The 24,544-nt window shown below is 49.9% G+C and overlaps 1 protein-coding gene and 1 long non-coding RNA gene across 17 annotated transcripts in view; one reads left to right on the forward strand and one right to left on the reverse strand.

Moving 5' to 3' along the window:
* Plekha6 (pleckstrin homology domain containing A6) overlaps nt 1–24,544 on the reverse strand; it is a 136,013-nt gene that overhangs the window by 42,413 nt on the left and 69,056 nt on the right. For 13 of the 16 annotated variants that reach the window (XM_004625395.2, XM_023708229.1, XM_023708233.1 and 10 more), the window contains one exon: nt 636–716. In XM_004625395.2, coding sequence (XP_004625452.2) covers nt 636–716 — 81 coding nt within the window. The other 3 variants (XM_023708249.1, XM_023708252.1, XM_023708235.1) reach the window with 3 other exon arrangements.
* Nucleotides 506–3,620, forward strand: LOC111814522. Its single transcript, XR_002819484.1, has 4 exons — nt 506–618; nt 2,603–2,813; nt 2,986–3,127; nt 3,429–3,620. It is a non-coding gene; the product is annotated as an uncharacterized LOC111814522 (long non-coding RNA).

Here is a 24,544-nt window from a genome sequence, read left to right on the forward strand (position 1 = left end):
AGATGTAACAGGAAAGCCGTCCCTCTTCCCCACCCACCCTGCCACCCTCTGACCCAAGTCAGCGTGGAATTCCATCCCCTAAGTGCCACCAAGCAGCCCCTCAGAAACCCCCTCATCTCTTCCGGGGTTAAATGCCAGTAATTCTGGACATTCTCCTCTTTTTCTCCAGCCCATTTATTTAAAAAGTTTATATCCTGGGCCTTCAGAGTTTCTTCTCCTTCTAACTTTAAGCTCACAGCATCTGAGTGGTCTATAAGAGGACAAGAGTCAGTAAGCCGCTCCCCTCCTCGCATTTGTGGAGGCGGGATCCACATTAGAGAATGAGACAGAGGAAGGAGTGCTCAGGACTCTCTGTGCTGCCCGCAGAGGCCCCTGGTGCCGTGCCAACCTCAGACCTGGCTTTGACCGCTAGAGTCCAAGCCACAAGAGGTGCCAGCCTCACCTCTGCCAGATCTCAGAAGAAGCGGGTGAGGGTGTGAAGAAATGGGACCCGGCAGCTTCTGGTCCCTAGCACTGAGGCAAAATCTCTTCTTTCCTTCCCTCGCTGTTCCTCCCCATGCCAGCTCCACGGTGGCAATGGGATGGTGGTGGTGCAGGACAGAAACACCCAAGAGCGAGGTGAGGGCCACACTTACGTTTTTAAGTCAAACTTTTTGTTTTCCTCTGGGACCTGGCCGGTCACTGGGTGCCGAAATGTGTTCTGTCTTTCATTGTGGCTGTTGAGGGAGAAGAGGGAGATGTTGTGGTAAGGACGTAGAAGGCAGAACACAATCTAAAGGAAGATAGACTCTGGGCAGGGACAGGAACTGGTGAACATGTGAGAAGCAGTGCTTCTGTCCTCCGATGGGGACAAAGAGGAGAGCTTCAGCTAAAGAGCTGCAGGCAGGGTTGGGGAAGAAGAAATGACGCCTGGTCCCTTTTTATCAAAGTCAGTGTTAATGCTTATTGGACATCCCAGGCTCAATAGCTCCTAACTCGCTGGGTTGGTGGTCAGCCTCGGTGTGGGTGGGAGGGTAGAGTGGGTTGTTCCAACTGCAAGTTCAACACAGTCAAGGTCTCATGCGTGACAGCTTGCGCATGACAGCGTTTGCCAGAGCTCCACATTAAAAATGCTCCCTCATTATTTGCTGAAAGAACTCTCTTGTGACCTTGGATTCTGCATCTCCTGCCTGATGCTTTAGCTCCTTCTTCAAATGAAATGCCAGATTCAGAAACCCTATCCTTGAGTTTGGGCAGGGACTCAGCCACCCTCCTAGGCCGGGGTCTCCTGTCTCAATGTCACGGAGACCTCAAGAGCTGTCAGGCACCAAGGTCAGGCTTGCTGAACACTCAATGGAATGAAGGCTTGCTGTGGCCGGCAGCGGGTGGGGTGTACTGCGGACAGCCTGCCAGGAACCAGGGCGGGGGACGCTGTGGCAGATAGGGGTCTGGCATGGAGGCTCCTGCGGGAGGCCTGCTGAGGCTCTTGTAGCTGCTGAATGTCAGGCTGGTTCCCTGGTGGGCTCTCAGGAAGGGGATATGGGAGAGGGCTGGTGCAGTGGGTCTAAGGCATAAATCACAGCTTCTCTGTGAGAGAAAACCGCCCAGCAAGAGCATAGGAGAGTCAAGTGTCCAGCCCGTGGAGGGGGAGGGGGAGGGCTGGGCAAGTTCCACGGTCCTTGTCACCCACCCATCTTGAGAAATACTATGGGAGCCCAGAGCAGGCTCCAGTTGATCCTAAGAGCAAGAGGGGGACAGGCATGGCTGAGATGGGCCACTTAAGCACCCATAGCAAAGAGCCCGCTCCACCTGCTGCAGGTCCACCAGTGGAAGATTTTAGCTCAGTCCCTTCACCACAGGAGAGATGTGAAATTAACCTTCTGGATGCTTTCTTTCAATAGCCCAGGCCATACGCCAGCCCTCAAGCTGTCTCCCGAAGCTAAAGATAATATCAAAGGGTATTTTTTTTTTTCTGCTTCCAGAAAAAAGCAGATCTAATCCAAAGACATAGGGGACAGAAATGCAGCAGGCAGCGGCTATAGCCTGGGTGGAAATCCAGGGTGTGCAGCTGGGGCTTAGCAACCAAGACCTGAAATTTGACCGGTGTTTATCGGGCCTGGGTTCTGACTTTAACAGACTGATAATTTACTCCCATTTCCAAACTGCAATCCCACCAGCTTCCAAATGAGGACGCTCTTCTTAATTCAATCACAGGGGTCAAGGAAGGGTACTTGTTTCCAGTTAACTTGGACTCTGGCTCTGCTCCCCTAGAGGTCTGGGGGGCAGGTAGTTCACGACAACTACATCCTTTGAGGTGCTGAGGGCCTTGCATTTGCTGGCTGGATTGGAACACCTGCCCCTCCCACCCTGCCCTGCCCTGCCCCTCCAGCCCCCTCTGCACTGCCAGGAGCCTTCTGCAGACAACAGTACACACAGACACACTGCCATGCACACAGCCTGCCGTCAGCCATCGCGCGTCTACTCCCTGCCCCAGAGTCTCCTACCCAGCAACCCCTACAAATGACGTCCTCCCTCCATCCCGGCGCTACCAATTTCAAAATAGCTTCCCCTTCCCAGGCACTGCAATGCAGCAGCCATTGACCTAACTATCCTCTCCTCCCAGGTCAGCTCCGGCAGACCCCTCACTGAAAAGTGCCAGATCTGAATGGGATGAGGGGCCAGCTCGGCCTGCTCTGATTGCCAGTCTGTGCAAGGATTCCCTACCTGACCCGTCGATCAGCCCGAAACTTCAACATCTTTTTGGCAGCTTGCTCCCCAGTTCAGCAGCCTCAGAGGACCCACCAGCCACCCAGCTGCTACCATCCCTCTGAGAAGTAAGTCCTCCGGTCCAACCCTAAATGCTGTGGCAGAGATGCAGGCGAGTGATGGCAGGGAGGCTGTGGCTGCCTCCTCTTCCTGGCTCTGGCACTGGAGAACAGGGAAGGGGCTCCTGCTGGGTGGTGGTAGGAGTCACCTGGGTGCCCTACGAGGCCTCTGGCATCCTAGCTTTCAGCCAGAATGCTACCCGGTCAGACGACTGGAGACAGAATCAGCAAGGAGGGAACAGCATCCTCCTGGTTCATACTCCCAAGGAGAAAATGCAGAAGAGAAGAGACAGGCATGCACGGAGCAGGTGTGCCACTTCCAGGTAGTCCGACCTCACTGAGCTAAGGACACAGTGGCTGGGCGGGCGCAGGAGAACGGGGCTGCATTCCCATCTGCACGGCAGGAACTCCTGCCAGCCCGACCCGCAGGGAGACGGTGCTCCTGCCTCCCTGGCTGCCAACCCCAGACATAGGCTCTGGATCTGAAAGCCAACTTGCTTTTCAGAGCCCCTTCAGAGCCTGCAGACACAAGGGTTAAAGCAAGCTCCAGGTTCATGTGCCGTTACTGCTGCCGCTGTCCAGAAGATGAGATTAATTAAGGAAGTCTCCTTTCTCGTCTCTCAGCGTGACCAGCTTTCGGTATAGACAGGAGCAGAATGCATGAGGCATCTCTGTGATCGGCCCCTGGCCACCCTCCCCTCAGACTGGGCAGCAGCTTGCTTGCCCTCTGCATGCAGTGGTCCTGCTGGTGGAGAGCCGGACACAGCGGAGGCAGAGCGCGGATGGGTGTGGAGGCTGTAACATCAGAGCGGACGGTGAAGATGGAAGGAAGGCTTTCTCCTCCCAGTGCCTGTGAGGCAGGGGGAGCAAGTGGGGATTGAGAAGGGGGTCACTGTGTGCTTATTGCCGCAAACCTTCCAGATGCAAGATGATAAATTCCAGCTGGTAACTGTCAGATCTGCTCATGGGCAAGGAGTCCGCATCAGTGTTAATGCAAGTGCTCCAGAGCCCACAGCCAGTCAAATCTCTCCCTTCCTTAACATCCTCCATGTCTTAGGCTCCTCGAATTGCAAGGCCTTCTGAAGGTCACCTGTCCCGTTCCCCTCCCTCTAGGCAAGCCTGCTCTCTGCTTGGTCCTCATAAGTGCCTCAGTAACTTGCACAGGGTTTCCAGCAAAGGAGGCTCTAAGGCCCACTGCTATCTTACACTGCCATCATACTTTTTTTTTTTTTTTTTGATGTCACATTTCAGTTCCTCTGGCTTTCTGTATCACTCCATTCTGTCTCCACATGACAGATCCCTTTCTGACCAATGTGGTTCTTTTTAGCAGCAGCAGGCAAGCTGTTGATATCATAGTCTGTTGCCATGGTAATCCTGTGATATCACAACAGACACAGAAAGGGAGGGGCTAATCAAATTTTCTGAATTAAGGGCAGAACTTGGTCAGGAACAATGCAATCAGTGTATAGAAAAGCAAATGGACAATATTATTATTTAACCCACAAAGGACAAGCTGGTTGGCTGTTACTGGGTCCAACAGCTGCTGGTATTTAAAAAGCTAATCCTAAATCCAAAAGGTCAATACATTCAGGCATTTAGTAGGATTCTTGCAAATGATTTATCCTGGTGACAGGAAGTCTCTGTTTTCAGACTGCGCTCTCTTCCTCTCTTTTGTGCCCTACTGTGGTTACAGACCTCCTGAGTGAGGGCCCTGCCTGTGTGTAGTAGATGCTCAATAAGTATTTCCTGGATGGATAAACGCATGAATGAAAGAAAGTCTCCGCGCTGTGATTTAATTTTTAGCCACCTGCATCTGGAGTTTGATATTCTATTATCAAGAGCTTCCCTATCTTAGCTCTCTCTTAAAATTAATTACTTCCTCTCCATGAGCCAAGCTCTGTTCCTGCCCCCTGGCCTCCTCACTGGGCTTCCCTGCTTGGCTCCCCCATGAATATATAGCTTGGCTTTGATCCATCTTCATTAGGAAGGGAAGAAAATTAAGCTCATCTGCACGGGAGGGGGAGTGGGCGGGGGTGCAGTCGGAAAATGAGTTTTCTTCCTCTAGGAAGCAAAAATATTCCCCTTCTCTTCAAGCTGAGCCCGGGGACCTCCCACAGCCTTTGCTTAAGTTGCAAGTTAAATTACTTCTCATATGCCCAGGACAGACAGCACCAGAGAGTAGGAGGAGCGGAGGTTCAGCAGCTTCCCAAGCTCTGAAATTCTCAGGGCTAAGATAACACCAGACTGCCTGTCTGGCTGGGCTTCTTCTTTGCTACTAAACTGCACGGAATGACAGATTTTCATTTCAGGTTAGATGGCAAGAAGAATTTACCAGGTGGAGAATATTATAATGGGAAACAAGCATGGATAATCCCTTTTTACTCATTCCTCTTTCCGTCCTTTAGAGAGATCCAAAGGCTTCCATTTCTCAAGGCCAAATTCTTATAAATTCAGACCCAAGCAGATCTCTCAAATTCTACCCAGGAAAAAAGAAAAGCTTAGGCAGGAGACTCTGTGGTAGGGGCTGGACCATCCTTAAGCTCAGAAGTCACCCAGGAGTGGTCACTTGTCCACAGAACCTACAAGGTGGCCCTGGCAGCAGTGTCATCAGTGCAGAGAGAATTTGGCAGGACCAGGCTTCCAGAGCGAGATCCAGCACGACCTAGCAGTGTGACCTCACTGCTTTGGCCCTAAATGTGCTCACGTGCAGATGAGGTACCTTCTAATTCTATGAAATAATGGCTGCAAACTTTAAAGATGTGAAATAATTTCTGAGTAAACCAAAATGGCCATGATCATTCTGCTTTAGAACAAATACAGACATACTCTGGGCATTGGGGCTACAGTGTGAAAAGGAGGCTGTGCTGGGGCAGGGGCTGGGGGCTGGGAAGAGGCATTCCAGAAATGCCAGGACCGATCCACTACCAAGAATGGAGACAGCTGCTCCACTCTCCAGGCCTCAGTCTCTCCACCACCCAAAACACCCTGCCATCATATGGAGAAGACCCAGAGCTACCCGGCTAAAAACAGCAAAACCAGCTGGAGTCTTCATGACTCTGAAGTAATGCCTGCTTGCACATGTGTACACACACGTGTGCACACACTCCCTCAGGCTGACTGCCCAGGGCCCCAGCTGTGATAAACATTGAACAACTAGAGAAATATTCCGCACTTTTTGCACCCTCGGGCTCCTCCTGGTTATCTGCCCTGTACCAAGCTGCTTCATTTCCATAGCTCCTGAGAATCTGCTGACAGGGAATTAGCTCTGGCCTGGCTTCCCCATCCTGAGGACGCCCTGGCTTCTGGCATCACAGCCCATTAGGTGGAGAGAGGACAGCAGGGTGAGTGGGGAACAGGGGCTGATGGTAGCACATTCCTCCCACTGCTTTCCTTCTCCCTGCAAGCCAAGACTGTCCCTGCTCAGGAAGGTTCTGCAGCCTCCTGCTTCCTAGCTCCTCTTCTGGATCTCACTACTGTTACAGGGAGACTTCTTTGCTCCAGCATTCTACCCCAATTAAAAATTGGCTAGATGTACATCCGTAACCTCTTGATGTGTCACGTTCCCAGAGCTCCTCCCCCAGCCATTTCTGAGAGAAAATCCATTTTTCCAGCCAACTCCTCCCCTCCCCTTCCCCCCAAGCCTCTCTGCTTTCCCACCCTTGGCTGCCACAGAAAGAAGTGAGAGGGGCTATCTGCAAGTGGGAAGGCGTGCATGTGCCCGTGCACACACACAACCTCCCCTCAGTGTGCGATCTTCAGATCGGAACAGCAGCTCCATCCCTTCCTCTGATGCAATAGCTACTTCCAATATTGCAGTAATCAGGTGTGCTCCCCCAGGTAAGTTGAGAACACTCTAAAATGCAGGCCAAGGGGCTGAGTGTCCAGGAGCCAAGACCTGGGCTGTGCTCTCTCCTGCTTCCCTATGCCCATTCTCACAGCCCTTACCTTCAACTTGACGGGTCAGACTTGCCTTCCTCATGTGCTATGAATGCCAAGGAGGTCCACCTGAGCTCAGGCTACCTCCAACAGCAAAGAGCGCCACCTCTATGGACAGGGAGAGTGGCTGCCATCAGGGCCTGGCCCAAGTTTCCTTCTTTCCAGCCCAGGCTGCTACCCTTTCTCAATCTTACCATGTACTACTATCCCCAGCTTTGGGTTTCTGGGTTTCCATGGTGTGTATGTGTGTGTATGTGTGTGTCTGTCTGTCTGACTGTCTGTCTGTCTGTCTGTCATCTGTCTGTCTCTGTCTCTCTCTCCCTGTCTCTCTACTATGGACCGAAACCAGAGGCCCTGCATGCCAGGCAAGTGCTCTACCACAGAGCTATATCTGCAGCCTTTTTTATTTTATTTTATTATTTTGATATGGGGTTGCCAAGTTGCCTACACTGACCTGGAGTTTGCAATCCTCCGGCCTCCCCCTCTGAGTGGCCAGGATTACACACGTATACCACCACACCAAGCTCTGCATGGTCTATTGCTGCAATAGGAGATGAAAAATCCTACATGCAGGGTAAGGGCAGAAGGATATTGTGTGCTTTTCAGTAAGGGCATTGATCTCCTACTCAAGTGAGAGACCGCACCCGGGTGCGTGTGAGAGTGATATAGAATAAATATGGCATTCAGGGAACTCCCTGCTGATCTTCTACCCTATCTTGAATTATCTTTAAGCTGATTATTCTACTTAATGGAATTCCATTTGTCTTCTGAAAAGCAATGTTAAGCAGGACAGTCAGCATAACCATGCCAGTTATTAAAGCATTGCAATTCTTCCCTATTAGCTGGTAAAGAGCTGCCCTGCTCTGCCCTGCCCTGCCCTGCCCTGCTCTGCCCTATTGTGGCTGTGCCCACAACATTGCCACCTTTTATGACCCCAAGACTAAAGGGTTAAGTGTGAGCCACAGGACCCATCAGAACACCAGGCCAGTATCCTTTCTGGCTGAAACATTATTGAACACTGATCCCAAGGGGGTTATCTGACTTTAACTGCCTGAACACCGAGTCCTCTATAGTTGGTCCAAACTGTCATCCTATGATGACCCACAGGCTGTCACCAGCAAGGAGAGCTGGCTTCTGGAGCTGCTCACCCTTCTTATGCTTTGTTTTCCTGCTAAACAAAGAGGTGACACTGTCCCCAGGAAGCTCTACATGTTCCTCCCCTCTGTAGCCCAAGTGCCTGAGCCAGACAGAGGCACAGAAAGCAGGGCTCCAGCCCCCTTCCCTTGTCAGCCTCCAGGGTGCAGGGGAAGGGTCCCAAGTGTCCAGGGTAGGGCAGCAGTTAACTATGCCTCCTCCCCCAGCTCCGAGTTGAGTCCCAATCCTCTGTCTGCTTCTGGGTCTGCAAAGGTCACTGGAACCATCCTTCATGTTCCCAACTCAGCAGATCTGGTCCTATTGTCCACAGAGAGCAGGGTCCCCACCCAGCCCACTCCAGGGAAAGGAATTTTACAAAGTGAGTGTTTGGAGAGTAATGAATCTGGGCGAAAGTTCTCCCTCTGCATTCTCAAAAGCTACCAATGCCTTCCAGTTCCTGACCCAGCAATTTGAGAGAGTCAAGCTGTTATGCCTGCAGTTCCTCATTTTAACGATGGAACAGTGCTACTAAGGGATGCATTATTCAATAGACAACACAAAATTCCCACCAGATCAGACCACAGAGAGAGAAAGGCAGGGTCCGGTCCTTACACCGAGAGTAAGCAAGGAAGGCCTACAGTGGGGAGGGGTGTTAGTGCCCTAGCTGTAGTGCTAAGACAAATAAGGCACAGATCCTATCTCCTTGGTTTTCCCCAGTCCTGCCTGCTCCCCTGACCTGCATTTCTCATCTCCAGGAGGGGGAAGCTTCATGCTTCATCATGAAATGGCCCCTTGCAAGCACATGGTCATGGGAGGACCTAACCTTCTCCCTAGTAACATGCAGGACACTGTGTGTGTGATGTGGGCTGGGGCTCCCCATAAACACAGTGCAATACCAGGTGCCTGACTGCGGTGGTCTGGGAGGGTAGCCACCTCCATACCACCCACTGGCTGTGGGGGACCCCAGCCTATGCACATAACTGAATTGCTCTTTGATGGAGCAGTTCTAGGGCCAGGGGGCTGTTCTGAGGCAGGCAAGTTCAGAGCTCAGCCCTTCAGTCCCTCTCACCAGACATGGGCTTGGTGGGCTGGCTCTGTCTGCTCCTTCCTCCCACTACATGCAAGTCAGACTCTGATAAGCGTCTCCAAAGCAGAGGCCTTGTCTGGGAAAGAGGGAAGCAGTAAACCACCTGGAGTAGCCAGAGGACAGTGGGATAGCTGCTCTTGGAGAGAGGGCCTTCCACCTGGGGGGAGGTTGCATGGGAAGCTGGGGTGGCAAGGCAGACGGGAAGATGGCAGAGCTGAGGTTTTGTGCTTCTCCTCATCTTCCCAGAAGACTCAGTTTGCCTCGGCCCAGGAAGGCTCAATTGGTCTGCCTGAGCCCAGGCATCATGGGGCAAGTCAGGACACAGGTGGATGCTGGGAAACTCTGAACCTCTTTTTGCCAGGAGTAAGGAGCCTGGAACTTCCCACACAACTGGGGAACATGCCAAGAGCTCCGAGGGCAGAGGAAACTCCCCAAATCACTGTCTGCTCTAGAGGGACTTCAAAGGGAGCTGAGGAACAAGGGTGACCCACAGAACCATCCAGGAAGTGACCTGTGCAAGGAAGTGACCTGTGCAAGAAAGGCTGTGGGCTTCCCTCTGTGAGGGAGACTGTCCTGGGTGAGCTCTCCTGACATCGTGGAGAGGAAGATCAAGATATGGAAGCAAACTGGAAAACTTGTGAAGGAAGCTGTGACACAAGGGCAAACAGCAGCATGGGGCATGCCCCTAAGGAAAGGGGCAAGATCAGCGGTCTCAGAGGTAGGAAGGTGCATAAGCAACCAGGACCAAGTCCCCTCACACCTCTGGGTTTTGGAGTAATACCAGCATTGCTGGGAAGGGTAAGATGACAGCTTTAAAACATCAGACAGAAGTTTTGGCACACAGTAATTTCTCAGTAAGTGGCTGTTGTTATAATCATTAATAAAATAAGGCCATAAAGTAAGTACCACTATCCTCAAATATGTAATATCCAATTTAATGGCCATCAATCACATGTGGCAATCCAAGCTTTATTTAATAAAGTTTTCTCCAAGCTTTATTTATTAAATAAATTTAAAATGTTAGGTCCTCAGTCATGCCAGTCACATTTCTTTGAAGCTCAGTGGCTACCATGTTGGATGGAACTGTCATAGAACATCCCATCATTGTGGAATTGTTCTGTTTTGTCTTTTGAGACAGGGTCTTACTATGTAGTTCAGGCTGGGCTTGAATTTACTAAGTAGTCCAGGCTAGGCTCAAGCTCACATTAATCCTCTTTCCTCAGCTTCCTCAGTGCTGGGATTATAGGCATGCGCTACCATACCAGGCTCACTGTGGAATACTGGAGTAGAGAGAGCTGATCTAGAAGTTGTCTAAACCAACTTTCCATTGTAATTATTTTAGATTCTAAAAAAAAAATATTTTAGATTCTCAGAGACAAACTAGTTTACCCTTCCTGCTGCTGATCTATGCTCAGCGTCCTCAGGAAATGCAAAGTCCTTTATAATCCTACGTGATAACAAAATGAATAGTGAATTTGCTACTGACAACAAAAAGTTAAAAATTAAAAATCAGATGGTACATGCCAAAGTCCAACCAAAATGAATTTAAAGGTAGTCCACTGGCCTTTAAATTTTATGCATTAAGACTCCTCTCTAGGGTTTGAAAGGACTGTCACTAACAGCCCCACTGGGCACAGGCTTATGAGAAAAGGTTGCATGTGGGGAGAGCGGCCACAGCAAAACCTGGGACAGTTTAGAGACATGGGGACCTGCTCCTTGCTCCTGCCTTCCCTTTTCCTCCTGCACTGGCCAATCTCCTACTGATGCTGAAAGGAGGAAGCAGAAAGGGAGGCTCCCAGTGGGGCCAGTGGGCAGGAAAGTGGTTGGGAGGGGACCAGACAAGAGATGCCCCCAGGACCAGTGGGCTTAGGATTCATGCTGCCCCATGCCTCCCTGTCCCCCCCCCCCACACTCACACAGACCTGGACTAATCTGTGTCCCAACCAGGGGTGTGGAAAGTAGGTGCCACGGCTGAGCATGGCTCACAAGGAGGGGAAGAAGATTCAGGAGGGGAAGAGGCTCAGATCCCACCTGGAGTGCCCACTGGCTACTGCCCAGATAAGGGAAACAGGGAGAACAGAGGTCTGATGAGGGACACTGTGTCCTCCTCTTGCCCCACCACCGTGCAATAGACTTGGAAGAAGCCTGGACAGCAGTGAAGAGGGCCAGAACACCTTGGAAGACAAGCAGAACAAAGAAAGGGAATGGGACCCCGTGCAGGTCTGGGCAGCACAGAAGCCAGCCTCGGCAAGGGACATCTGAGCAACAGACAAGAGTATGTACAGCTGCTGGTGCGACTGTCCTGCTGATGCAACTTCTGGCTAGGCCAAGGCTTAGGAACAGGTATGCAAGTTGCCAGGCCCAGTGTAAAATAAAAACTCAGGCTCCTTGGTCACAATTTAAGAACTTCCCAATGGCAGCAGCAGCGCACTGAACCAAGGAAGGGGCCCTTCTTAGCATGTGGCACCTCCAGGAAGCTGAGCCTGTTTAGGGATAGCAATTTTGTATTGCTTCTGGGGGCATATGGTGGCTGTCACACCTGCGGCTGATAAAGCCCAGAGGACAAACATGTCCATTCCTCTCTGTGTTCTGCTTCCTCTTCTTTCTTGGTCTCCAATGCCCAGAAACCTGGCTCCTTTGGCTCTTGCTCGCTATCCCTAGTGACCGGCACTTCCCTCGTCCTACCTGGTTTCAGTTTGCCTATCCATAGCCCCGTCAAGGAAGCGCGGCAGCTAAAGCCACCAGGAGCTGGGTTTGCCCTATCTGGCAAATCTCCTTCACGACTGGCACAGGGCGTACCTGTTCCTCCCCAACAGGTCCTCCCAGACCAGAGTCCCTGCCCAGGTCTGGCCTAACATCACCATGATGTCATCCAGCCTTTCTCCTTCTGAGAGGCAGGGGAACAAAAGGGCTCCCAGCCGTGAAGGAGGTAAAGTCAACATTTCTAATTCAGTGATAGTCAGTGCCATATTTAAAAAAATAAAATCACACTGAACACATATGAGTACTTGCACATACACACACATGTGCATGCACACTCACACACAGATGTACATGCTATCAGCTGAGAAAAGTCAATGTCTCCACCTCCTCCCACACAGTCAAGGGATTCCTGCCCATACCCCCTGCATAAGCTTGGTACATCATGACAGGATGCCTGGGTCAAAGAGCACAGAAGCTGTGTAGGGTGAAGGGACAAGGGACTCAAAAGGAATGAGAAAAGGGGGACAACAGAAACCCGTACATAGAAGACTAATTCTTTTCCTTTTGGATTTTGGTTTTACTCCCAAATGACAACTTTGTCTTCTTAATGAGCAAAGAGTTTGCCTCCAACTCTCTGCAGCCAGCCAGTCTGTCCCACCCTGTCCCTCTGCAAGAGCACACTGTCCCTGTCTGCTGGGGCAGCTGCTCTGAGCTCCAAGCCGCTCTGGAGACAATGGCTCAGGGAGAGGGAAGAACCGGGCTCCAGCTTTGTGTGCAGCACAGACACAAGAATCAGCATCTCCTATCTCCTCCCAGGACAAACAATGCCAGTTTGTTATCTCTGGCTTCAGGGCTACAGAGTTTGACCTCTTGGTCTAAATCTGAAGACTTGCGTCTAATAAATAGGAATGGTCCTGAAATGTGGCCCCTACTGAGAATTTACATCTAGTTGTGACGAAAGCCTAGTGCAGTGATGGAACTGACATACCGAGTGCTTCCTCACCTGCTCAAAGCCCCCAGCACACACATACACACACACAGCCACTTACTCACCAGCTCCTGGCGTCCTCTGCAGCCTCTAGCCCTGCCTCCTTTCACACTCAGGAACAAGGGACAGGTTCCCTTTAATACTCACCAGGTCCCTGGTGGGGAGCAATCATTAACAGCCACACTCGCTCACTGGCCTTAACCCCTTCCATGCTGGGGCGCTTCAAGCTGGCTGCTGAACCACCTGGTTCCCCTTTGCCCAGCTTCAAGAAAGTGGCAGCTCCCACCTTGATGCCCTCCACCTGGGCAATGCCTCTGTCTCCCATGTGGACGGGGAGAGTCCTTTAGTCCCACCCAGGCTGCCCCACCTGATTGGAGCACACTTACCACCTGAGGCGCTTGGCTCTGGCACACTGCCCAACTAGATGAGCCCACATTATGAAATATTTGCCTGGCAGGCCAATCGAGAAGCTAGGATCTGGGGGAGGGATGATATTTTTATTTATTCCCAGAGGAGGGGGAGCAGACAAAGGTAGTCATAGCATTCATTCTCCATCCCTGGGATGAAAAGCAATAAGAAGGCCACCTTCACATCCACGGGGCTTCTCTGTCCAGGAACAGGATCCCAGGGGGCTCCTAAGCAATTGGAGCTCCTGGCTGTTTAGCTAGAGGATTTCTTTGCCTTACTATCTCCCTGCCCTGCTCAGGAGTTTGCAGAGAGGAACTGTGAGCTGTAGAAGCTAAGAGGGCAGTGAAGAGGCAGGCAAGGAAAGGCTTGCATCTGTGTGGATGGGCAGCCACAGCGACTCCTAATGTGTGAAAGCCTCAGAGATCACTTCTGCCTCTTTGAAGCAAGCAGATGGAAAGGTGGACAGGGATGAGCAGAGGCAAATCTCCCCTTTATCCCTTTAAAAACAGGAAACTGATTCCAGGAGATCTAAATCCAGCATAAAAGTATCTACACGAAGGACCAGCGCAAATCTACACAGAAATGTGCAAGCAAGCAGCGCTGGGCCTGTCAGACCATGTCCCCGCCAGGATCTTCTTTGAGGAGGAAATCAGTGGTCTCTAAGACTGCATCAGAGCACCTCGCCGGACACAGGGAACTCACCCAGCATGTATTTGCTACACACGTACTGCATTAAAGTTCAGCCAACTTGGTTTTTAACCATAACCATAAGGATGACTGAAATGCAGAGAAGACTACATGCGCCCTTTCCACACCCCGCTCTCCATGTACCCCCCGCCCCATACAATTTACCAGCCTGGCTTTAGTAGCTGGCACCTTTTGCTTATCATTGCTGGTTCCTGTTTGCCTATCAGTCGCCCAGCCACTGTGGCTCAAGACCCTGGCTTATCTTATCTCCTGGGCTCTCTTCCCAGTGGGCTGGTGTCTGGCTGCCCCCCCCCCCCATTTCTTAAAGGGGCTGCACTGCATTTCCCCCAGTCCCATCTGCCCTCAAGAACAGACTAGCGCTGCCATGGGGTTGAGGGAGGGAGGGCCCTCACCCTATCTGTGCAAGGTCAGAGTTCACCACACCACCCCTCCTCTCGATCCTTTACTGCCACTACTACTGCACAAGGCTGCTACTGAAATGACTTGCTGACTTAACCAGGGAGAGGCGCTGAAGTCTTCACATCTTCAGGGCTTATTGAGTCATGCAAACACTCTCTGTGTTTGCAGCTTCCTGCTAGGGAAAAGGAGTTTTGCAGTAGGGAAAAAAAGAGGTTCAGGATTCAGAGCCAGCATTAAAAAATGTAGTACTCCGTCCACAGAATAACAAAGACTGGTACACCCAAGTCTATAGTGGCTTTATTTGTGATAGTCCCAAACTGCAAAAAACCTAAATACTCCTGACCCCATAAAAATAACATGTTGTACACACTACACAATGCTATTCAGCAAGAAAATAAATTATTGATATATGCAACAACACCAGGAGAATTTCGAAATAATGACACTGTGAAAAAAGCCAGACCAGCCCTCCAAAAGTAGGTACGGTGTGACTCTATCTACTTAAAAATGTGTGACAGAAAGCAGACCTGTAGTTGCCTGGGGACAGGGTGGAGGGAGGGATTACAAAGAGGCAGGAAGAGAATTTGAGAGATCACCAATGTACATTATCTTAATGGGGTGATAGCTCCACAAAATACGTGTTATCCCCTTTGAATAAATCCATCCATCATGTATTAATTATAGGTCAGTAAAGCTACAATAAAGAAAAGGTTCGAGATGAGACATTAACAACAAAACACAAAACTACTGGGGATGTGGAGGGAAGGGGGGCACTGGGGCAGACAGCAGAGGTGCGCACAGCCTCTTCTCATGAATTGGGACCCGTAGCAAGTGAAAATGGCCTTTGTGGAAACCAGGGATCATTTGTTTAATGACTGGAGGGGAATATCCAGTAAAACCCTTTCCAGCCCACAAAACACTGTCACCATTATCTCATTTGATTCTTTTATGGTCTTATGAGGCAGGCAAAAAGCATTTCCACTTTCATCTGGCAAAACAAAACAAATCCTAAAATGCTAACCTGAAGGCCAGCTGTGTCCCTTGGCCCTAACCCACTTCCTGGGGAGCGTAGACCAGTATGGACGTGACCCCCCAGCCGCAGGCTGACAGTCAAGGGGCACAGAGAGGACAGCAGCCCGGGGATGGATGGCAACAGTGCAGACCTACAGTGAGAGCAGGGTCAGCTCGGGGAGCGTCCACAGGACCCTCAGACATGAAGTGCTCCAAGGCTGTAATTAGATCACACGTTGGATGCAAAGAGGAGAAAAATCCAACCAAACTGCACTCCCTCAGGCGGTCTGGTGGGTGTGGATGCAGCTGGAAGCTGTGGAGCACTCCCAGCCAGAGGCCTCCGCCCCCTTCCTCTCCCTCTGGTCTGTCCCCACCCTGTCCCCCTCCCTTCCTCTGGCCAGGCCCAAGCACAGCAGCTGGCTGGACACCCCCCTCTACAGGCCGCCTAGGCTTCAGGGCTAAGGATGGAATCCAGGGCCTTGTGCTGCCTCTACACTAAGCCATGCCCCTACCCCTAACGTGGTATTATTTTTAAATAAAAAATAATGTGAAAAACAAAAAACGATACCTAGCATGGTGGCTTCACCTGTAACTCCAGCAACTGTAAGTTCAAGGCCAGCCTGGGATACATATATACGAGACCCTGTCTCAAAAAAGGGGTGGGTGGGGATACAGCTCAGGAGCATAAGAACCTGTGTGGCAAGTACAAGGGCCTGTAGTTTGGTTCCCAGTACCAAACAAGACAACAGCAACAAAACTAGACAAAACAAAACAAAAAAAACATGAAGAATAAAACAACATTCAAAATGAACAGATGTTTGTTCCTGTAAGAAAAACATGTATCATGAAAACAACAACAACAAAATATTCAACATAAAGGCTAAATACAAAGTTCCCTTCTGCCTCAGGCTCCAGCAGCCCGGAGCAACACTGCTACTGATCCCGACTTTATTCTAAAATAATGAAATTTTATTCTTCACGAAATACATGCATTATTTCTGTTTTAAAAGTGTTACAGCAAATTCTGGAAGCTTAACATTGATAGAATTTTACTATCTAATATATAATCCATATTTAAATTTCTTTGCTTGTCCTACTAATTTGATTAAAATCCTATCCAGGTTGTGTCTGTGCTGTCCTTTAATCTGGAAGCACCATTTGGCTTTTCTTTGTTGTCCATGTATCAATTATTTATTTTTTTAAGCAAGATCCTCTGGGTCTTTCTCCTCTTATCCGATCTCTGCCTCCCTCCCTTTCCCCAGCCTGATCTCTGAGCAGGGCTGGCTCACAAAACGTAAGGAGGGAGGCACTGCCAAAACTCACAATAATCAAGAGAGGTAGTATTTTATTTTATTTATTTTATTTTATTTTATTTTATTTTATTTTATTTTATTTTATTTTATTTTATTTTTTGCGCAACTGGGGATTGAACTCAGGCCCTTGCGCTTGCTAGGGAAGCACTTATTCTACTGAGCTATCTCCCCAGTCCCTGTTCTTGTTTTTAAATGGAATAAAAAAAAATGATGAAGAGGGACTAGAGGCTAACAGCTGCCTGACAGCTGCCACTAACCAAATGCCCCTTCTTCTCCAGCCCGACCCTCCTCCATGTCTGGGCCATCCCAAGAGGGGACATTAGAAAGTGACAAAGGCAGGGAGTCTTGTCCCGAAGACAGGGTGTTCAAGGGCCTGCTGGATGTTTTCCTCCAGAAACAAGAATTAACCTTGAATTTCCAAATCACTTCAGAAGAGGGAACCAACACCTCTCCCAGCCACGATGTGAGGGAATTCTCTGCTCACTCCCAGAGACAGGTCCATGTCCTGCTGTCTGGCAGAAGGAGCCTGGCGAGTCAGATAACCAGCCCTGGGCTACAGTTAGGAAGCCAGGGGACCAGGATTCCAGCCCAGGCTTTCTTTCCCCTTGATGTTAATTGTGCAACTTGAAATTCCCTTCTTATGCATCATGCTGCCAGTAATCTTTCAGTTTATTTTCACTGAGTTCAATCTGCATGAGTCTTGAGATTTTTGGCTCTAGAATCAGACTGTCCCAGTTCCAATCCTGGCTCCACCAGTCACTTACCTAAGGAACTCTGAGTAAGTAGCTCAGCCTCTCTGCATTTGTTTCCCAGCTATGAAAAGGGGCACTACAAAGACTTACCTCATGGGTCTGTCACAGGATTAAATGCAATTTTACCAGTGAAAGTGTGAGAGAACTGCTGGCACTTAGCAAATGCTCAGTAAAGCCTGTCATCATTAGCATCTTCTCACCAGAAGACAATGGCCAATTTTTTTGACTATAAAAGTCCTACGATGATAAAACCCTTCAGCACTTTGCCACATAAAGATGGATGCTTAGTAATTGCTCCTAAAGAAGCCATCCATCAAGATGTTGCCCAGAGATTCCTAGCTACAGCTTGCAATGCTTTTAAAATCACTGCTCTAGGGAAGATGGTACATGCCTACAATCCCAACACTCAGGAGGCTGAGGCAGGAGGAGCAGTGTGAGTTGGAGGCATTGTGAGCTTCAGGCCAGCCTGAACTAGTATGTAATGAGTGCTTGTCTCCAAAAACCCAAACCAAGGGCTAGAGAGATAGCTTGGTGATCTGAGTGCCTGCCTGGCAAGCACAAGGACCCACATTCAATCCCCGGTACCTCATGCTATGCCGGTCTCAGAAACCCAGGTGCACCATGCTGGCCACAGAAACTGGGCATGGTGCTGCATGTCCGTAACCCCAGTGCTGAGGAGGCTGAGATAGGAGGATCACTATGAGTCCAAGCTGTGTAGTGAGACTCTGTACCAAAAAACAAACCAATAAATAAACCATAATGAAAATATATAATCACCTCCCACCTTAGAGCAAGAGATCATCTGAGACTGGTAGAATCATAGTGGACATCTGAGAAAATCCGATGGGAAGGAGACTGCCTCTAGTATCCTCTGAACTTGGAGCTAGAATCGTCAACCCCTCCTCTTTTTTTACTGTAAGGAGTCTTTCTTGGAAATTAAAAACCAAAGTCAATTCTCAGAGCAAGATAATGCGACAGAGAGTTGACCGTGAATCCCGAGTTCTAGTGCGATGCTGCCCTATCCAGCTATACCCTAACCTCTGGTCCTTGTTTCCATGAGGCCCCTGGGACATGATTGAGGGCTTTGCATTGCTCCTTGAGTGAATGAGGGGACAAAAGAAGCCACTGAGTCAGAGTATTCTGGGTTCTTCGAGGAAAGTCTCTCTCCAAGGCTAAGTTCTCACTTGAAACCCTCTCTGTATCTTAGAGACTCAGTTGTAGAGGACTACAGCCTAAGAAGAAAAGTCACCCCGAGGTCATGTGTTTCAAGGTCTAAAGAGCAGCGGGTGCCAAGGGTAAGGAGGTTGGAGGTCAAGCAGTAGTCAGACTTAGCCACTGCGGTCCTTCTGTGGCAGAGGCAGAGCAGAGCAGGACCATTCTCCAACCATAAACAGCCTCTCAAGAAGCCCTAAACACATGCACACACGTGGGAGGCACAGGCGAGTGTGAGGACAGCAAGGGCTCTGCTAGTGGGCGTGTGGGAGCGCACAATGTGGGGAGTCTGAGGCTTGTACAATTGGGGATCCTCATGAAAAAGACCTCAAATATAAAGTTATGTGTTAAGCAGGACCATGGAAGGGCTGGTGTCCATGAGGGACCCAAGAGCTTAGCCACGTTGGCTCATGGTGGACTCGCTTCCCCATGCTCGCACGCTTATGCTGCAGCAACCCTTTTCATCTCCACCACAGAGCTCTTTCTCTTTTCTCTTACATAGTGCTTTGGCTTTCTTGGTTTTTAAATTTGTTAATGACAAAGAGCATGAATTAGAATTGCTCTCCACCTTGGCATGATGGGCACTCGCCCACACACCCTTGCCCTTTGCCATGGCCACCAGGGCGGAGCCCCTCCCCACACCACACACTTGGCTTCCAGCAGCCCCACCTCCCTCAAAGGCCATCTCAGCACCCTCCATGCTGCCAGAGATGGTGAAACCACAGCTCCCCCATGGCCTGGCCCCTTGCATTCCAGCCCTTCACCCAGAGTTTGACCTTCTCTGTGGCTGGCTGCAGATGTGTTCTGTGTTACAGAAATAGCACAGCTCCTGGGCCCCTCCAGGCCCTCCTACTCTCCACTCAGAGATACCCCACCTCCTGGCTGCAGGGGAGTCAGGCAAGGTAGGAGGCAGGGCTTCGGCCCAATCACCCTCCCACACACCATCATAGAGCAGAGCCCAGCCTGCTGCTTATGGCTCCAGACTTCTGTTCCTTCACCACAAAAACATGGGACTCAGGGAGGCAGGCAAGAAGAGGAGCAGAAAGCAGAAGGAGCCCAGCACTGTGATCCCAGCAAAGCAGGGTGCAGTCAGGCCAGGGCTATTCCACCCTCAGTCAGGCTCCAGACTTCTCCCACCATCTCCACCAGAAAGAAAAGAAAGGAATGTAGAGACAACAGAAAAGCGGAAGCAGAGGAAGAAAGTCACTGGCTGACTCACACATCCTTCTTCCTAAAAAAAATCTCCTGGTTCTAACAAGCTGTGTCATGTGCCACTGAACCCTTGCACATGCCCTGCTGGAAGGAACATGCAGCTTAGTCTCAATGTTCATTGTTTTTCTCTCCTTGGGAAACCTCAGAACAAAGACCAATCCTTTTCTCCCTTTAATTTTCCTCTTTCCAATAAAAACTTCCATTGTGGCTAAGTTCTAAGCTAAGCATGTAGCCAAAGAGGACCAAGTCCCTGCCTAGAGGTGATGACACCTTTGGGCCTTTCTCTCAACTGACCTGGGAGAGAACTGCTGGGTTCCCTCATCAGACATTGGTGAGAGGCAGGATGGCAGGATGGCAGGATGGTGGGAGAGCAAGGTGCCCTAAAGATGCTTTCTGTTCTGCTCCTTACTCGCAGTGGAACTTGGGGCAAGCTGTCCAGTCTATGCCATGGTTTCTTCATCTGTAACATGAGGCTAATAGTACTTTCCACCTTATAGGATTTGTTGTAAGGGTTTACTGGCTAAATATACATAAAATGCTTTACAAAGTGTTCGTCACATAGGTAACCGTCATCCTCACTTCTTCCTCCCAGATTGCAAAACCACCAGAAACAAGGACTGGCATTCAACACCCTCAACATTGCTAATTGTGAGGTTTTATCTTCACAGTTATCAAGTCCCTATAACAAAGGACTTGAACTTCTTTGGGTTATGCAGCCTCCCCAAGGTCCTTTGGTAGAGGTCACAGAAAAGAGATAGCATCTTGGTCTGGACCCTCTGGCTGGCCTCCTGGACCATGTAACTCTCACCTCAAGACTCACAGTTGGCTTGCCAGAAGCTTCATATCCTTCCCATGGTCCAGTGTTGGTTCTGCTCTTGTGAAGCTTGTGTTTAGGAAAGAGGAACCTAGAAGAATGCTCGCTGCCCCTTCTGCCTGTAGCGAAGGCTTAGCTTTTCTCTTCTCTGGGGATTGTTTGGATGAAGGGTGGCAGGCAGCCAGAAATGGTTCTAACTTCCATCTTCTGTGGCCCCAACCCCTGTCTCCTCATGCAGAAATAATCCCATATCCACTGATTGGATCCTAACCTGAACAAGATGGGCGGCCTCTGCCCTCCTCACAAGCTCAAGATGGGATGAGTAACAATGGATGGATTCAATTACATTATGAAGGACTGAATTTAGATACAGAGTTGAGCTTTCCAACTGTGAGGTGGTTAGATTTTGCCTCCCTGGCCTCTGATGGAACCATAGTCTGTTATCAAGGACTCTGCTGAAAACACAATCTTACCAGTAGATGAGGTAGGGGATTTGCCTTCAAGCTCCAGGCTTCACACCTTTTCCAGCCACAGGGAATGGCAAGGACGTGGCCATGCCCTCGGGGTCAGGCAGAAAAAGAGGTACACAAGAGAGGTTAGGGTGTTCAAACCGTCCATACTCTTTCAGGCTTGGACTCTAACTCCTTTCTAGAAACTGCCCTCAGCAGTCTATAGTTACCATGGTAACAGCCACATTCCTAAAACCTGATGCTTATGCCTGGGCTACCTGGGATGCTGTCCAATCTCAGCTCTGCCAAAATCCCTCCTCAGAATGAGAACGGACTGAGGGAAAAGAAAGACTATAAGAGAGATGGACACAAGAGAGATGCTCCTCTGTCTTTGCTGCTCTGAAGGCTACCCAGAAAGCAGAGAGGCCTTCTGCAGTGCAAGCGAGTGCCAGCACGGGAAAAAGAGCAAAGGCCTTTGGGCTCAGTGATGCTTTACATGGAGAAGTCCCCCAAGAGCCTCATGCACTTATAGGTGGAGTTTGGGGAAGGTGAATGGATTATGGGAGCTTGTAGCTGCCTTGCTGTTAGGAAGTGGGGCCTGGTTCAGAAGAGACAGGTCGCTAGGGTGTGGCCCATAAGGGTCTAGCTCATTTCCTGGCTCCTCCCTTCGCTGTCTGCTTCCCACCCTCTGGACCCTGTGCAGCTGTTCTCCACTGTGCCCCCATCACCCTGTCTGTTTTGCCTCAGAGCCAGCCAACTAGGCAAGGCTTGAAGCTTTCATAATCCTCTCTGTCCTCCTCTAAGTTGCTCATGTTGGGTATTTTGTCTGATAGACAAGAAAAGTGATCAAGACAAGCTCTAAGAGGTAGTCCAGTGCCTTATAATTAAATCTCCTTGGGGATTTAGGCTGTTCTGAGCAGTTTCAGTAACTTATTCCCAGAAGACTCACCTAATACAGGGATGGAACCAGGTGACTTGTGGAGGACCCAGCATCTCATCTCTACAGAGAGTACATGGCTACTTTGCAGGAGACATGGAAGGCAAAGGGAGAAGGTCAAGGAATAAGAGTGCTGGGAGACCAGGGAGTGTGGTGAGGGCTGGGAACATAGGCAAGTTTACTATAACAGCATAGAAAAGCTCCTGGGAGATTTGAGAAGAAACTGGCAAGAGAAGAAGGTGAGGCCATAACAGTAAACTAACACCCCTGAGGCAGTTGGCATTTGGGTACTGCCAACCAAGGAACTCAGGGAACTCTGAGTTGAGGGTTAGCAAGCAGGCACAGATTTGAGACACAGTGCTGGAGGACAGCCACCACTGAGGAGGAAAGTCTTCCATTCCTTCTCCTGTACTTTCCTCAGTGTGAAGGTCCTCTGCCATCTTGCAGCCTGACAATCCTCTCATCACTGGTCCAATGTGCCCCTCAAGCTCTCTTTAGGAAAGTCTATATCCTTGGCACCAATTCCATGAGCTATTGGTCCCTGGAAGCAGATATTTCCCACCATCTATTCTCTAGTTGGCTGGACCACATGTTCACTGTTGCTATGGCAACTAACCCACCAGCCTTCCTAATGGGTATCTCCGTAGGGCAGTTGACTCCTCCTCCAAATCAGCAGCCCTGACACTACTCTGGGTTCTATAACCACAGGCTCCTTGTCACCAAGAATCACCAGGAACTCCAGCACCTACTTATTTAGTATCCAAATTTTGTCTGAGCTGAAAAGATTCAGGGATGACCACCATCATCTGGCAGCCTTTAGCAGGCAGGAGAGGGAGGTTATCTACACTGGCACCCACACAACAGACAAACATCCGCCTTTCCAATGAAGTGTTAAAAGCAGTGTATCTTCAACAGATTGAGTTAGCACTTCCTGTGGCTGTTTTTTTCCTAGCACTAATAAAGCCCGATGAGACCCCCTAATCAAATTCCCCTATTTCAGGCTGCACATCACTCATATCCTTGTCTGGTGATCATTATCCTTGTAAACAGACCTTCCCTCCAGATGGTCAGTCTTCAGAGCAGGACCTCTACGACCAGGGCTGGGCGGGGAAGCAGGAAGCACTGCGCATTCCGTGAGCTCTGCACAGGGCTTGTTTCCACTGTGGATGCTGCTGCTCGCACTAAACCCAACTTGACCCCGTTTGTTCTTGGCTCCAGCAGCCCCCACAAAGCCAGATGGATTCTTGTAAGCCACAAAGCTAGCTGAACTTTAGCTCCCTCCCCTCTGAGCTTTCAGCCTACTGGAATACCAGAAGTCAATGTATAAATAAGTTTAGGCCAAAACATGATTGCTATCAAATGTGAAGAAAGTGGCTTTCTCATGAGAAGATGCCAAAATTACACTCCTACCATTGACTCTCCTCATCCCGAAAGAGGCAAGGTCTACACCTCAGAGGAAAAAGACCACTCTGTAGGTTCACAGGCTTGGACCAGAGACCCAGCTCAGCCGTGTGTCGAGTCCAGGGCACCAGCAAGTCCTGATCCTCTTGAAGCCCCAGCTTCCTCATCTGAAACAGGGAAGGCTAATTCCAACCTTATATAATTATATGGGTCACTATAGAAGCACACTGTCTTCACAGCATTCCAAAACCCACAGGCATCTTGAAACAGCTTTTTTTCCTAACTCGATTGGCAGAAAAACCCAACCAGACTTGAACCTAATTGGTAGCAAAACATGACCTGACCTTGCATGAGACTTTTATAGCCCTAATTTATCCCACTAGGTGGTTCTTTAGATAAGTCTTTCTGTAGCAATATTAAAATCTTTGCTTATGAAGCTGTTCCAGACCCTCCTGGAGGTCCTGTGTAATATACAGTATGGACCACATCGCTGTTCTAAAATCCACAGGCCCTGAGAATTCCATATAATGAACTGTGGAGCTGTAGAACCACTTCTCTGGCCCCCAAAGAGAGGGGTTCAGGAAATCACTAGAGTTACTTAAGCTAAAGATCCCGACAGCTATTCAAACCCTTTGCCTCATCACCAACCTGGAGAGGGTCTCTGGGTTCCCTGAAGACTGGAGTTGGCTCCGTGGAATGCAAGATGGCATGGGGCAGGGGAGTGGATCCAAAGACCAGCCCACAAGAGACTGCTGTTTTTCTACCCTGAGCAGAACTGGCAGAGGCAATGTGCTATTATTATTTGGTTGGACTTCAGGTACAGACATGCCTAAGGATTTCTCACATGCCTCCAACTCCCCACCTCATTGGGCTGGCAGCCATCTCTCCACCCTCCCGCCACCCTAGGACTTCACGTGCACCACCTATTCCCTACAAGCAATCCCAGGGGAGTAGGTGACCATGCCATGGGAAACATGAAGAGAAGTAGGGGAGTGTGAATTTATGGGGACTTGGACTGAAGGAGGAGAAAATTCTGAATGGGGGGGTGATGTAGATGGGATGCTCTGGGTCACGCTGTGGTGGGGAGCACATCCAACAGGGGAACGGGTTTGGCATGTTTCTCCTGATGCCATCTCAGGGCCCCAGGAGGCTTTCAAGGTGAGAAACCAACCTTGGTTAATACCAACAACATTGAGCAATTCCCCTTTACAGATCTCTTTGCCCTTGTCAGGTGCTTTATAGGCTCAGCTTTCTGAGGCAGTCATCCAACTGGCCT

This window comes from Octodon degus, unplaced genomic scaffold (assembly GCF_000260255.1).
Source record: "Octodon degus isolate 3935 unplaced genomic scaffold, OctDeg1.0 scaffold00009, whole genome shotgun sequence".
NCBI classification, from domain to species: domain Eukaryota; kingdom Metazoa; phylum Chordata; class Mammalia; order Rodentia; family Octodontidae; genus Octodon; species Octodon degus.